Here is a 15,380-nt window from a genome sequence, read left to right on the forward strand (position 1 = left end):
CCAGGGGGGGAGAAGTGATTTTTACATCGTGAGTACCTGGCCAAGTGCTTTTCTGAGAGCTCTTTGGGTGTCTTGGTTTCCTGGAGGGCCCCCCAGGCACCCCACAGCTGTTTTCAGCCGGGCCTCCCAGGGCTGGGTTTCTGCGAACACCCCAGGCCGTTTGTCAGCATCTGGGAACAGGAGGAGCGGCCCTTGTGTTTTGATCCTCTCACTGCTTGTGGTCTGGGCAGAAAAGCCGTTCTGACGAACACGAGGAGGTGTAACGTGGCTGCGAGACAGACATGAGCCCCGATGGCCCAGCCACACAGGCGTCCGGAGGCCCGGCTCCTCTGTGGGCCATCTTTCACTTGGGGGCTATTTTGGTTGTTCTGCAAGGGGTTTTTCATCTTCTGATTCAGCAAATAAAAATAACGTGTGATGGAATCCAACCTGTTCTCTGAAAGTAAGAAGGACACATGCATTTCCCTGTTTGCCAGGAGTCTCCCTGTAGACTCCCGAGTGTGAAGTGTTTGCACGGGAATGTGAGCCACTTCTGAAGCCCAGTGCTTTCTCTCTTCTCCAGATGGACTTTCTGGCCGAGACCAGCCCGTGGAGCTGCTGAATCCCGCCCGCGTGAACCACATGCCCAGCACGGGTAAGTCCACTCACCCGGCCTGGGGGGGGTGGCTCGGGCTCCCCCAAAGTGCTGTTTGGAGGCCCCTCCACATGGGGGGGGTGTCTGGAGGGAGCACGTGGGCCCTCAGATCGTCTGACCCCTGTGCCGTCTCCTGGGGGAAAATAGGCCATATGTCGCGGAAGCCAGTCAGGCATTGGCTGTTCAAGAGGAAGGGAACTGTGGCTCTTTTCTGTCTTGAGCTCCGGAGGGCGTGTTCTTCCTGAAAGTGCCAACTGCTCTTTTGAGATGTTACCCCAGAGCCGATCCATAGGAGGACCCTGTGGGGCAGAGTTCTGAGCTGGAGCTAGGACCAGACGTCCCCTGCCTGGCGAGGTCGGGCTGCTGGCAGCCACGGGACGGCGGGAGGGTCACGCCTTTCACCTACCCTGGCCTAGGCTTCTCACAGCTGAGGCTCTCCGTGAACTTGTCTCCCAAGTGCCTTTTACTTTTTTTTTAATGAGCAAAAGAAAATCAGCTATGATTATGTCCTTTATTCCATATATGAATTTTCTGCATTTCATGCTTTAAGCAACGCTTTCCAAACCTAGATGGCATGGAATCATTTTTTTTCTTTTTTCGTTAAAACAGCCCCCTCTCCCTGTCCCGGGCCCCATGTAGTGACTCCAGGATGTCAACTCAGAGCCTGGGCACCGTTTGTTCTGTGCCGGCCGCTTGGCCTTATTGAGAGAAAGGCAAACCTCTAAAAGGCCGGGGTGTGAGTGCACTGTAGACTCCTGAGCTTCCGTTTCAAGACTGCACCGCTGGACCCTTGCCTTCGCCACACCCCGAGGCCTCTGTCTCAGTGGTCTTGGCTCTGCGGCACCTCCTGGAACCCAGCCTTCCTGGGTGCCGCCCTGCCCGCCTCCTCCTCGGGCAGTGCTGGCCGGGACAGGGAGGTGATGGGCACCTGCCTCTGCCCCCAGTCCCCTTAAACAGAGGCTGGAAGTGGTGAGAAAGGGATGTCCTTCCTTGCATAGTGATGCTCTGTGCTCTGCCAAGGGTCATTCCTGGGGTCTCCCCACACATGAAGCTCCCATTGATCCTCTGCAAAGGTCCCTGGACGGCGCTCTGGTTCTCCGTGTCCCTGGGGCCATGGGCACTTGCCTCACCATCCCCCGGGATGCTCACAGCCCACTCTGTCTTCCGTTTCCATGCCTCTTCTCCATGACCCCCTTCCGCACACCTTGACTTTTGACCCCAGGTACAGGGAGGGGGGCTTCGGAATAGCCTCTGAGATGCTCAGGTTTAACGTGCAGCTTGTGTGACAGAAACTGCCTTGATTCTCACTTGCTCCTGGGCTCACATCACCAGTGTTACTGTTGTCTGAACACGGAGTCCTTGGGTAGTTGGGTGTCTTCGGGCAGCTTCCTAGTGCTCCTGTCCCCCCTGGGTGTGGGACAGAGAAAGAGACTTCCTAGACAGCCCCATAGGTCATGAAGGTGGGAAGTAGTTGTTTCCAGGTGGACCAGAAAGAGGTGGGCTTCCGATTAGTTTTCTGGCTTGGAAAGGACGTACGCCCTGTTGAGACTTGATATGGCTAAGGGTGAGACAGCCCGTGGGCTTCAGATTCATAGGGGACCTGGGGTCCTGCTGACCCACTGGCTCTGACCTGAGGCTGATCGTTTCATGGATGGGGATAATCCTTCTCTGCAGGATTCTTTTTTTTTTTTTTTTAAGACTTTATTTATTTATTTGAGAGAGAGAGAGTGAGAGAGAGCATGAGAGGGAAGAAGGTCAGAGGGAGAAGCAGACTCTCTGTGGAGCCGGGAGCCCAATGTGGGACTTGATGCCAGGACTCTGGGATCATGACCTGAGCCAAAGGCAGTTGCTTAACCAACTGAGCCACCCGGGCGTCCCTCTCTGCAGGATTCTTAAAAGAATCACACATGTGTCTGATTTTTAGTAGTTCCTGGACAGATATCTTCTCTTCATGTCCCATTGACAGACATACTGAAGACGGTGTGTGGCTTAATTGTGACAACTGCTTCGGGGTCCTTGGATGATCCTGATGGGCCTCTTCTCCTCTCCTTTGAGGGGACCCATCCAACTTGAGAAATGGTGTCTTGGGGAGTGTGGCCCCATGACATTGAAGCAATTGTTTAACTTCCTGGTAGCCAGACCCCCCGCTAGTAGAGTGGGGGGTGTGTGGGGAGACAATGCCATGTTTCCTCCCTTGCTGGCTGGCAGTGTCTGTGGTGTGGAAGCCATGCCCACAGTGTGGAAGCCATGCCCATGGGCAGCCTGCCAGGAGGGAGTTGCGTGCATGGTGTAGGTGTGACTCTGGGCACGAAGCTTGCAGGTCGAGGGCTGCTTCAGAAGCTGCTGGAGTGAGGGGCCTTCTTAGCCCCTCCACGCTCAGTCCGTTCCAGGCCACTCTAAACCATGTCCTACAAGGAAACAGAATTTGAAACTTAATATGAAAACTCCTTTATGGCCGCACTGATGTCACTATACAGTTCTCCGATGACTTTTGTCAATCCTAATTTGCCCTGGCAGATTTCCTCCCCACTGAGTTTAACCTTGACACTCAGCAGTGTGATAACATGATACTTTTATATGATTCGCAGGAGTGACTCCAGCCTTCCCACGGGAACTTGTCCTCTGTGTAGGGAGGGGTACACAGCCCCTGTTCTATTGGTCTGTCTCACTGCTGGGCCCTTTACTTGGGGAGGGTGGCACCTGGTAATGGTTCCCTTGACGTGTGGTTCGTCTTCATGATGCCTGGCTTCAGGTAGAAAGCACACGTCCCGTCTTCTCGGTGTGCCATCTTGAATTGAGGCATGAGAGAGTTCATGCAAGAATACCTCCTGGTAGAAAAGTCTGAATTGTCAAAGAAAAAAGCCAAAAGCCTTTTTAGTCTGTGTTAATTCTGCTTTCTTCACCTCCCCCTGCAATGTCCTTGATGTAAACAAGGTTTCCTTTTTGTTTTCTTTTCCAACTGATCTTGTCAGTGTGACTCCCAGTTAGCATCCCAGTCCTTTGTTTCTTGAAGAAGTGAAGTGGCATGGTTACAGATGTGGCTACACCTGTTCCCCCTTCCTGGAGGCTGTCCTTCCTCCTCCTGGCTGGGGACTTGGGGTGCAGGCCCCATGGCCTGGTGGGACTGCTGGGAAGCCATGTCAGCAGCTCAGTTAGGTGGGGAGAGATGTCAGCGTTTGAGGGGAATGAGAAATGCCCACCTGAGCCAGGGGTCTGGGTCGTGGGGGACTTGAGAGACATTTAAGTAACTCATTTGTGAATCAGTGTCGTATTTTTGAAGTAACAGACTTTTCCCTCTGACTACAAAAACAATGCGTGTTTATTATAGAAGAGAGTCATGGTACTGAACGTGTTGGGGGTTGGCTTCCAGAACCAGAAGGGGAGATCGCTTGGCACTGCACGGTGTGGACGCCAGGAGCCCTGCAGCAGCCTTGACTGAGTGAAGGGGTTGAGAACGGTGCCTCCGCCATCCAGGAACAAAGTGGAAGAAAACAAGACCTGAAATAAGAAGAGGGGCCCAGGGTGCCTGGGGGCTCAGTCACTTAAGCAGCTGCCTTCGGCCCAGGCCCAGGTCATGATCCCAGGGTCCTGGGATCGAGTCCTGCTCAGTGGGAAGCCTGCTTCTCCCTCTCCTCCCTGCTTGTGCTCTCTCGCTATCTCTGTCTCTGTCTCTGTCTCTCTCTGAAATAAACAAAACCTTTACCGAAAAAAAAGAATAGGATGCACATATTAAACACTGACTCTTGATGCAATGGCCTGCTGAGGGGCTGCTGTCCGTCACGCATGCACTCATCACAGCAGCCAAGGGTCCTTGCTGCCTAGAGCACCTCCGCCCCATGGAGAGGGGACGGGGAACCTCGGGGCATGAGCACTCTCTAAGGACATCCAGCATGTAAATTATGGGGCAAGACTTCTGCTCTGTGCTGCTGGAGGAGAGACCACCTCAGACAGTGTTGTGATCCCTGTGCCCAGGGGGACATGGCGGCCGAGTCGAAGGATGGAAGCTGCGTGGATGAGAAGCTCCAGCATGTTCCATGGGTGTGGGATTCAGGCACCATTGCCTCCAGACGTGTGTCCCTAAAGCATGTGTGGCTCAATTAGGGGGGGTTCTGTTTGAGGCTGTATAACAAAGTTGCAGTTTTTTGAAAGAAAATTCTGGACTTTTGAAGAAATTATAGAAACTCAAGAGAACTTACCCAAACTGAGCAAAAAATAAATCTTAACTTTAGCACATGGATTCCCACATCTTAAAGGGTATCAACCCCCACACTGTCAAGAGGTTGTTGGATTTCCTGACCCTCGCCTTGAATTTTGGAGCAGGAGCTGGGTGAGACTAGCTGGAGCCAGAAGCTTCTACGGCCTTCCAGCCATGTTTCTCATACTGTCATTTGGTTTCGGTGAGAGAAGACTCACCTGGTGATGGAAATGCAAATATGAGACACGTGGGACCCCTGAAGGACCCCGGGAAAGTGCCAGAAAACCTCCCTTACCAGCTTCCAAGGTGATGAGTTACTTTAACTGGTCGATACCCCGGGAACCAGGCCCCCATTGTAATTCTTCTCCCGCACAGCCCCCCTCGTGTGTGTGTGACAGGAAGTGGGTCTCTGGCCTTGGGATGGGCACGGTCGAGGGCGGTGAAGGATCCCGCCTTGGGCGGCTCCGCTGCAGTGCCAGGCGGGGACAGCAGGACGAAGGCTACCTTCTTCAGTTTCCTCATCCTGGCTCTGTGTCACTTGGGACTTGCCCGGCTCTGCCCAGCGGGACGCCGTGCCCTGGGGAGTGTGCTCCAGCCCCCGGACCTGGGGACACAGGTGCAGGGGTGTGTGAGGCACGCCGTGCCCGTGGGCCACACTGTATGAGCATGATCCCCGGCCTCCCGGGGGCTGCTGTGCTCCTCCTGCTGGCTCGTGTGCTTTCAGTTTGTGGGAACAATAAAATCTAGAGCATAAAGATATATAGTCAGACCCCACAGTTTGAAAAATTTAGGGACAAAATCCCACAGTTGGATGTGCCTGGTCAGCCTGAGTGGGTGCCAAGAAGTGTTCCACCTGTCTCCATCCACCAGGTTCGCCCGGGACCCTGTGTGAGCAGCCGCCAGTCAAATGAGGCCCTCTGTAGGAGCCTGTGGCCCTGTAGCCCTGAGCCCCAAGGGTGCCTGCAGCTGTGTCCCCGGAGGCCGGGTGTGCACCAGCAGCTGTTCACAGGGGCCGTGGGCTCACCCTGGGAGGTCGTTCTGGACAAAAGGATGTTGCCTCGCGCCCTCCAGCTTTGACACGACCTTTTTCCCTTGGCGTGCTGCTGAGGAACCCTCAGATTCCACTTTCCCTTCTGCGGTTGAGGGTCCTCACCAGTCAGAATTATGAAAAGGCGTCCCTTCCAAGGCCTGTGCACCCCGCGCATGTCCTTCCTCCGTCCTTTCTGGGCTCCTAGCCCATCCTGCTGGAACTTGCCAGGGAAGCCTGGCTTTCTCCGCATTCTTGGCTCCTCCCCACTCTCCCGTCAGGTCTGTGCCCTCCTGGGGGGCGCTCCGAGTGTGGAAAGGCCACCAGGCCAGGAGCCCCGTCCCCTGGGGCACAGGCAGAGAGTGTGCCTGTGTCCTGCTCCTCGCTCCCTTGCTCCACCCCGTGTGATCCCACGTTGGGCTACAGATGGAAAGATGTGAGTGCAGGGTCAGGCCTGGGAGCCCAGCAGCTCTGTGGGTCGGCCTGACTCTGATGGGCTGCACGGCCTCCGGCAGGCAGCCAGGCCTCTGAGCCTGAGTGGTCTCTGGGGTCTCGTGGTGCCGGGAAGTGTGGTGGCATCTTGGGCACAGCACATGCACACAGGAGGGGTCTCACGCGGCTCTCCGCCGTCCTCTGTCCTATACCCTCCAGTCGGCAGGTGGCCAGGCGCTCGGCTGCTCTGTCTGTCCAAGGCTTGCACATCCCTCTCCCTCAGCCCAGAACCCTTTGCGATGGCAGCTCTTGGACTCCTGTGTAAAAGGAAGCGAAACCATGGCGCAGGGAACCTCACATTGAAATGCTTTGCGTTACATGGAGACTGTCTCCTGTGAGGGTTCTGGTCTTCCTGGGCCTTGGCTCTGTGTTTTCTAAAGTTGGAACTGTGTCTGCTTTTTCCTGCATCAGATGCACAGACCTCCACAATGTCCAGTCCCCTGGTGGGTGCCGAGCCTGGTGAGTGGGTCTGGGCCTGTGGGGAGGACTCAAGGAGCTATGAGTCAGCAGGCTGGTGCCGACAGCCGTGCAGGGGCACCAGACTCTCAGGTGCATCATCTGAAGTGAAGACCATGGCAGTGTGAGCCATCCCTCGGCCCGAAACCCACGTGTCAGGGAAGAGAGGAACAAACGCTCCTCAGATCCGGGACCACAGCGCCCGGCTGGTTCCTCCCAGACCCCTCCCCAAGTTACCCACCAGCCTGCTGCTTTTCTCGGGAGTCCATGAATTCATTGCTGGGAGGAATTTACAAGAGAGAACATGGATTATTTCCTAAGTGTAGTGCTTTGTGGTATGAAGTTTTGGGTTTTGTGCTTTTGTGCCTCAGGACGGTGTTTCCAAAGACAGGCCTCACTCTATTGTGTCTGCTTTCTGTCCCGTGAAGCCGGCCCCTCTCCCTCTATGGCGCCCACTTCACTCACTGACACTGGTCTTGATAGGTGCTGGACTGTGGGCTGTGTCCTCAGCCCTGGGAGCCCAGCAGGATGGGAGCCCGCGGCCTGCCCTGTCTGTGTCCCAGAGCTGTGAGACATCCCGGGACCCGCGGCCCAGCCTGTCTGCATCCTAGAGCTGTGAGCCATTGGAGGGCCCGCAGCCTGGCCTGTCCGCATCCCGGAGCTATGAGCCATTTGGGGGCCCACGGCGGTTTGGCTCACCAAGCGCTGGTGCTTCTCAGATTCTCTGGGTGCATAAATGGCCTCCTGCTGCAGGCCATGCATGTGCCAGAGAGCGAGCTGGCACCCCTCGGTCCCTGTCACTCACCACCTGGCCTCTTCTTCCTTTCTTTTCCTTGTGCTTTACCGTGTGTGCACCCAAACCTCCCCAGACAGGCTCTCCGGGATGCGGTCTGGAGTGCCAGGAAACTCTGGAGAGAGGGACACATGTGGAGGTGTCTGGTGCCAAATGTGGCAGAAGTCCATGTTCGTTGCTGCCCAGGTGGAGGGTGCCCCATTCCGGCCTGGGCTCAGGACCTGGCCCTGCGGCCTCTTCCTGGCGCGCCGCTGTCCTGGAGTACAGAGCCCGCAGAGGGGCCGAGTCCCCTCAGGGCGGCAGAGGGGTGCTGTGGGCTCTCATCCATGCCCCGCTGAGCTGGGGTGACCCTGGCACCATTGTGAAGTAAGTGACATTTGCCCTTAGAGTGACACTGTGGTCTGCCATCTGGCTTGTGGATATGGGCTTTGGAAACAGTCTTCCCTCTGAATACTGATGGTCCCCTTCTCTTCCGCAGCCTTGCTGCCCATCCTGTTGGCCACCTGGACAGCGTGTCTGCCCTTCTGTCTGGAATGGCACTGTCTCCCTGGGCACAGGGTCCTGGTGTCTGTCTGCATGGGCTCTGTCTCATATGGGGATAGTTTTCTCAGCAGTCTGGTGCCCCTAACTTTGCCCCCTCATCTTTGGGAGAGGGCACCCGGGGGGAGGGGGGACCCTCCGGGGTGTGGGTGGTCCTGGTAGCCGGGGCTCCCCCACCCTGTGTGGACACGTTGTTTATCAAACCTGCCAGCCTGCCTGGGAGGGTGCAGACCTGGGCCACCACATCCTGGGGTGGACAGCCAAGCCACCCCTGCACAGCCTGCCCCGTCTGTGCTCTTGGTCCCGTCCATCTGCTGCCTTGCCCTCCGGAAAGGGAGCCTCTGCGTACCCAGCCATGCGGGGTACACAAGGAGTTCAGGTACCTCCGTGCCCCCAGGATAGACGGTCATCTCCTGACAGCTACTGAGCCTTTTCTGGAGGCTTTGCGCCTGAAAGCAGACGCTCCCTTCCCCGCCACAGGGGAAGGTTTGGTTTCTTGTATCTCATAAGGCAGGTGCCCAGCATTCACCGTGTTCTTTCTGACTTTGAGAACTTGTTCTCTTGCATTTTGTCTGTTTCTGTTGGTGGTTTTTTTTTTTTTTTTTTTTTAAACAATCCATACTGTTTTAGTGGGATGTCGGGGGAGCAGGGATAAACGATGGTGTTCAGTCTGCCATTTTCCACTAGAAATGCCCCTTCATGCCTCCCCGCCCCTGCCCCGGGTGGCTGAGCGCCCCCCGCCCCAGGTGAGGCCTGCTCTGCTGGACGGCCACACCCTCTCTGCCCGCCGGCTTCTTCAGTGTCCTCTGTTCTTGAGGGAGGCACACGAAGGCCTTTCTTATCCTGGGTGGAAATTAGATTGTTTGGGTTGTTGTTGTTTATCACCAGCTGTCCCAACCCGTTAAATTTTGTCTTGCTGCTGTGGCCATAGGCACACAGAATTATGAAGAGCAGGCCTTGGAGCCCAGAGCAGGGAACAGGAGCCCTTTGAAAGCTGGGGTTTGCTGGTTATAGCACAGCAGGGACTAGGGAGTGTCTAGAGAAATGGCCCCCTGTGCCCTGGTGTGCCTAAAACCAGGTGATTGTTCCCACAAGCCCAGATGTGGTGATGGCAGCAGTGACCGGGATTTGCATAGGTGCAGAAAGTAGGGACCGTCCCTCACGTCCCTCCCGTGATAGGAGGCACCACCCTTCGCAGACATGTGCCCAGGACTGACTGAGGCACCTGACCTTCATGCTTTTGTCTTTTCTCACCAGCTCTGTGTCTTGCATGTCCAGACAGCAGTGCGGGAGGGACACGAGCCCAGACAGTCTGTGGAGCTCTCACGGGGGTCTTCAGAACCTTCGGCCAGGGTCAGGGAGTGGCTTTGTCAGCCTCTCCCCCGTTCTGCTCGGGACAGGATTTCGCTTCCAGTGCTCAGTCCTACTGTGGCCACACTCTGTGCAGGAGAGGTCCCTGTGTCTGGAGCCCCACAGCAGTGCCGACTGCCTGGGATGCTGTAGACCCAAACCCAGACTGATAGTGCATCTCCAGGGAAGCCGGGCTGGAGTGGGCAGGAAGCGGTGGGTGGGGGCCGGCCGCTGTTGTCCGGAGCCCTCACGGAAGGGGCTGAAGCTCCTCTCAGGCTGTGGATGCCTCACGGAACCCCTGGGCCTCGGGCCAGGATCACTGAGGGGACCTGGGACCCACATGGCAGTCCTTCTCTAGCTCCCAGACCCACTTCAAGGCATGGGAGGCCCTGGAGGTAGCCGAGGTCTGGAAGTTTTCACGAGGAACATGGGGGAACAGCTGGGTCTGGTGGCCTTGGAGCCGAGGGCACCCTGCATGTCCTATCAGCTTTCTGTGTTTACTGTCCTTCAGAGACCCAGCTTCTGCCTCTGCCATCCCCTGACTCCCATTCTCATCTCTGTTCTGTTCCTTGGGGCCTCATTCGGACATTTGTGTCCTAAAGCCTCAGGTTGAACGTGTGACAACTTTAATTTCTAACCTTTCTTCCTTTGGATGTCAACGTACATGGTCCCATGCTTCTCTGCAGGCACAAGTGCTTTCATAAGTTCTCATTCAAAGTATTTACTTTGTAGTCGCTTTAAATTTTGTTTGATGATTCTGTTTTCTTTGAAAAAATGAGATATTTAGAAGTGTGTTTCATCTGAAGGTATAGCGTTTTTCAAGCCGTCTTTCTGTGACTGATTTTTCAGCTAGCAGGTCGTGGTTGGAAACGATCATGCCTGTGGAGTTGGCTGAGGCTGGCACTCTGGTCTGCTTCTGTGAGTCTTGGGGTGTACTTGAGCAGAGTGGTATTCTCTGGTGCTGGGCGCCGGCGTCCGAACGTGTTCATGACTCAAGCTCGGGGGCACCGAATGTCCTGGACCTGGGAAGCTGGGTGGGTGGGGGGGAAGCTCAGACATGTGGGACTTTTCATCAGGGTACAGGGTAGGCCAGTTGGGACTTGCTGGTGCTGAGTGGCTGGTGCAGAGGCTGGAGGGGGTGGCCTGGGGCTATCCAGGAGGCCAGAGAGGAGGAGCGTTCTTGCAAGATCTGGAGTGGCTGTGGGTCCGTGAGGACTTGCAGCCATCCTGCAAGGTAGGGCTTTGTCCTTGAGAGAGTGGGGAAACTCTTGGAGGTTCTGAGCAGAGGAGTGACACTCCTCGCCTTGTGCTACAGTGACAGACACATGGGAGGGGCGAGGGACGGGGAGCCTGGCTCAGGCTGGATAGAGGCAGCAAGCATGGTAACGTGGTTCAGAGTCTGGAAATACTGGACGTATGCGGGATTCACTGGAGGTGCCAGCGAGCTGTGAGGGAAGCAGAGGCGGGAATGGTCCTGTGGTCTGGGCTCTGAGCATGTGGATGGCGGAGTTGCCGTGAATTTAGGTGGGGACACGGACGAAGTCACTCTTGGGGAGACTGTTGGAAAGTCGTGCCCCACTGAGATGTCGAGAAGGCAGGTGTGAGCATGAGCCCCAGTGTGGGGGTCGGCTGAGGCCAGAGGCCTAACGTTGGGAGTCATCGGCCTACAGATGGTATGGAAATGAAATCTCCATGCCATGTCTGTAGAGTAGACATTGTTCCTAATTTTTTTATAGACACTGTTTGCTTAGAGTTACCTGTGCATTTTTTCCCGATTTGTACTTTGAGCCAGGGGCTCTTGTGGTGTGGTGACCGCCAGCGTGCATGTGCACACTAGAAGCAGGCTTGCACCGTGGCATGGGATCGCCAGCCCTTCCAGCAGTCATGGCAGAATGGCAGCAGTGGGTGCTGTCCGGCTGGCACTTTGCGCTGCTGGGCCTTGGAACCTCCCCCATGAGAACGGCAAGAAGCCACCACTCGTTAGGACCCCAGGTTACATGGCCATTAGGGGGGTGAGTGTTTAACATGCGTCTAGATGTTCAAGTCTGAACCTGAACCCCTACTTCTTCCCCGTGTCCCAGCACACACCAAAATCCTGCCTCTTGTTGGATGGTCCCCCTGCCCGTGACCCACAAAGCTCTTGAATGCTGCTGTGTTCCATGTTGGGTATTTGGGGTGGGGTGGGCCACCCCAGGTCCAGAGAGCCTGGTGGAGTGCATGGCCGCCTGGGGAGGGCGTTGCTCCTGCTGGAAGGCTGGCTCACCCCAAGAAGTGCAGCCCCACCTCACACGGCCTCTTTGCTGCCCTCTTCTCCTTCTGCCAAGAGCAGGAAACACCTTCTATTTTTAAATATTTCAGTGCTCGGTGTTAGGTAATACCGGCCGTGGTGCCTCCCAGCTGTTAGGTGAAACACATAAGCAGACGTTCGTTTGAAGGTTGCTAAGAAGGAAACAGTGAAAGGCCTTCTTCTTCATGTTCCGTGACCTTGACCTTACATAACTGCAATGGCCAGTGCCTATCGTAGAGATTCATGGCCTTCCTCGACCACTGGAACTATTTTCCACTTTCAAATGCTGCATTTTTATCCACTGAGTTTAGGGTAATCAAAATGGCTTTCCGAGAATAACCTGTGATCTATGCCAGTGTGAGCCCTGCGGAGGCCCCGGGTGTGGGGCAGGTAAGGGGGGCGGGGACAACGGGCTGGGAGCAGGGGCCCCGGGGACTGGCTGGGCTGGGCGACCTGGGCAGGAGCACTTCCCTGCACTGGGCAGGGGCAGTGGGGAGGAGGAGGTGGGTCCCCCTGGCACAGCACTCCACGTGAGTCCTCTGTGCTCAACCTCCGTTCGCATCTTCCTGGTGAGTGTGTGATCTTAGCGCACTTGTGGAGCAACACCTTGTTTATAAAACAGTGATTGCAGACTCTTAGACGGATAGCTCCGTCTCTCCCTGACTTCTGGAAGTCTTGTTTGTCTCTGATAGCTGTGTTTATATAGGAGAACTTAAAGGACATTTCACCATTTTTTGCATGGGGCGCGGCCTGGTTCTATTTATAGTTTTCCGGAAGTGCATTTGGGCACTTCTCGAAAGCCAAGCTCCAACTGTATGCCAGGTTTTTATTTACAGCTCTTGCTCAATTTGAGCTTGCAAATATTTCCAAAAAGCAGTTTTTCTTCCTGCAGGATACAGAAAAATTAGAAACGTTAAAAAGGTTTTCTAAAGAGCTTTAAGGATCGTTCTGAAATAGGGAGTGGGGGAGAATCTAGCACTTGCTTCTTCGTTAGCTCACAGAGCAGAGGAGTACAGATGGTTTTGCTCCCTCCAGAGAGAACCCTCGCTGGTGCAGGCAGCGCATGGGAACTTATGCACACGAGATCCCATTAAAATGACATCATGGGCTGTCGGGAAGGCCAAGAAAGTCGACATGAGAAGTGGCATGTGTTTCTGCACTAGGCTTACTTGTGGCAAGGTGGTGTCCCTCTAAGACCTCGTTGCAGAGCGGTCCCCGGAGCCCCACTTGTATGGAAGTCATATTATCTCCTGTAGAGTCAGATTTGGAACAGGTGTTTGGGTAAAGCTTCCCGCATGGAGGACACAGCTATCACTCGGGAGAAAACACCATTGAAGCCACCTGTTACGAAAGGGCCAGTTCTTCAGGGTCCGCAAGAACTTCAGGGGTTTGGGCTTGTCATGTAATAGGACTTTTTTGAAAAAGTATTCAGCAGAAGAGAGTCTAGCCAAGTTGTATGGGCAGTCCAGGCATGGCTCCCCACCAGTGGGTAGTTTGGCCACAGACAGGATTTTGAAGTTTATCCCACATTTCCAGTGACCCTTGATGGTACCGACAGCTGTGGAACTAGCCGTTCTTCCGGGTGTCGTTTTCATGTCGCCGGCTCTCAGAGCATGCTGATACCAGGGGCAGGCGGACCTTTTGGTCCAAGGGACCTGGCACCTGGCTGTGTGACGTTGGCAAGTTCAGTTAATACCATTATTTTTAAATTCATGATCGTTATTAATGAGAAGAAACTTTAAAAGCTGTATGACTGTTTTTAATCTTTTACCAGTTTAAAGTTGAGATATTTTATTCCATGGAATTGCAAAAAATGGATATTAATAGATGAAACAAAATGGCAAATATTGATAATTGTTCAAGCTGTACGCGTGGGTGTTTACCATATTCCTCCCTGGTTCTGTGCACCATTGCAGGTTTTTATAACGAAAGTGTTATTTGTTTTGTTTTGTTACAATTGTGGGACTAGTTCCTGAAAGCCTTCTTCAGCTGTACTGCTCTCCATCCCCCTCCCCGAAAAGCACCCAGGCTGTCCTCACTGCCCAACGGCCCCTAGCTGCTTTTATCGGGTTCCTGAGTTTTGGGGCCCCGAATCAGTAATTCCTTTAATTTCTGTAATCTGCAGATCTTCTTCCTCTTTTTCCTTGAACAGCATATGGTTTAATTTTCTGGTTCTTATTCAAACTTTTTGAGTCCAGTGCTTAATTTATTTGTTTCGATTCCTCCTCTTAATTAATTGTGTAAGACTGAATTCCTTTCTGAGCTTTCTGAGCAGTCCCTGCCGTCCTCGATACCCAATGTGTTCCTTTTCTTTATTTTACGTGCTCTCTTCATTTTCACATTGGGTTTTTGAATGTTGAAAGGATGAGTGTTTGGTGCTCTTCTTTCTGCGTGTTTTGTTTCTGCCTCATTCCGTGGCAGTGCACTCAGGGATCGCTGTCTCTACTGGGTGGGTTTTTGTATGTGTGTGGAAATTTTCTGTGTTCTCCATGTGGCATTGATTTTGGTGAATGTTCCGTAGGAGTTTGAGAAGGAAGCATCAGTCTTTCATGACAGAGTTTGAGGCATATCGTTTACCGAAGGATTTGTTCCATTATTCCGGTCTCCTGCATGCTCCTGCTTCCTGTCGCGATGCCCTCCATGTACGGGAATGAACCCACATCTCTGGCCAGTTTGCTCTTTCCGTCCAGTTCTGCCTGGGTTTCTGTGTGTCCTCTGTTCCCACACTTCTCCACCATAGCCGTATTCTTGTGGTAAATTTTATACCTTAGACTAATGACATGGCCTGTACCTTATTTTGCATTTTGCATTAGCTTTGGATTAAATCTTCCAATACTGGAATTTTGATCTTAGATTTCTTTCTCTTGCGATTTGTCTCTTGTGTCCCCCTTTTTTTTTTCTGTTCAGTTTGAGCCTCATAGCTGGCTCCTTTCTCTGTACACATATATATATATTTTTTTACCCAATCTGATCATTTTCATGGGAACATATCCCATTTATATTTGGGGACACAATATATTTGATTCTGTTTTTTATCCAATTTTATATTCTGTTTTCTGAGTTTAATGCTTCTGTTCTTTTGGCTTCTTGCACATGGGCTTTCTCTGGCCTTTTTTCTGGTTCAGTGTGTGCGGTTGTGTTGTCCTGGTGGGCATTTGTGAGGCTGTGTCCTCTCTGTTATGGGATGATGTGCAAGGTCATATATTTAGATGAGCAGCTATTTTCTGACATGAAAGCTTTCAGCAGTATTTGTTGATGCCACGGGAGATGAGATAATTCACACACTAAGCTGTCTCCAACCCCTTTCCATCTCTTTCTGATTTCGTTAGTGGTGGTGTTATCTTTAGTTCTGGTCATTTCTCTTCATGATGTGTAATTAATGCGTTCATCACTGCCAGTGGTTGGCTTATTTAGCACCCGTGGATGGCATTGCTTTATACCAAGAACGGGAGAAAATGGTGTTGCATTTCTTCCCCCACATCTGATTTGTTTGATTACCCTTCCCTTTCCAAATGCAAGGAATTTTTAGTTGACCTAAAGGTTCCCCGAAGTCGGCTATAGAGATCCAGTCAGTTTGGCCATCATTAAGGAGAGAAGAGGGCCCCA

General features: G+C 53.5%; 1 protein-coding gene across 1 annotated transcript in view; it reads left to right on the top strand.

Moving 5' to 3' along the window:
* Positions 1-241: 241 nt before the first annotated feature.
* HDAC4 (histone deacetylase 4) overlaps positions 242-15,380 on the top strand; it is a 150,688-nt gene continuing 135,549 nt past the window's right edge. Inside the window, exons 1-2 of the mRNA XM_080799746.1 lie at positions 242-442; positions 563-634. Coding sequence (XP_080655872.1) covers positions 418-442; positions 563-634 — 97 coding nt within the window. The 5' untranslated portion in view covers positions 242-417. The remainder of the gene's footprint in view (positions 443-562; positions 635-15,380) is intronic.

Source organism: Martes martes, assembly GCF_963455335.1.
Source record: "Martes martes genome assembly, chromosome: 3".
In the NCBI taxonomy this organism is placed as follows: domain Eukaryota; kingdom Metazoa; phylum Chordata; class Mammalia; order Carnivora; family Mustelidae; genus Martes; species Martes martes.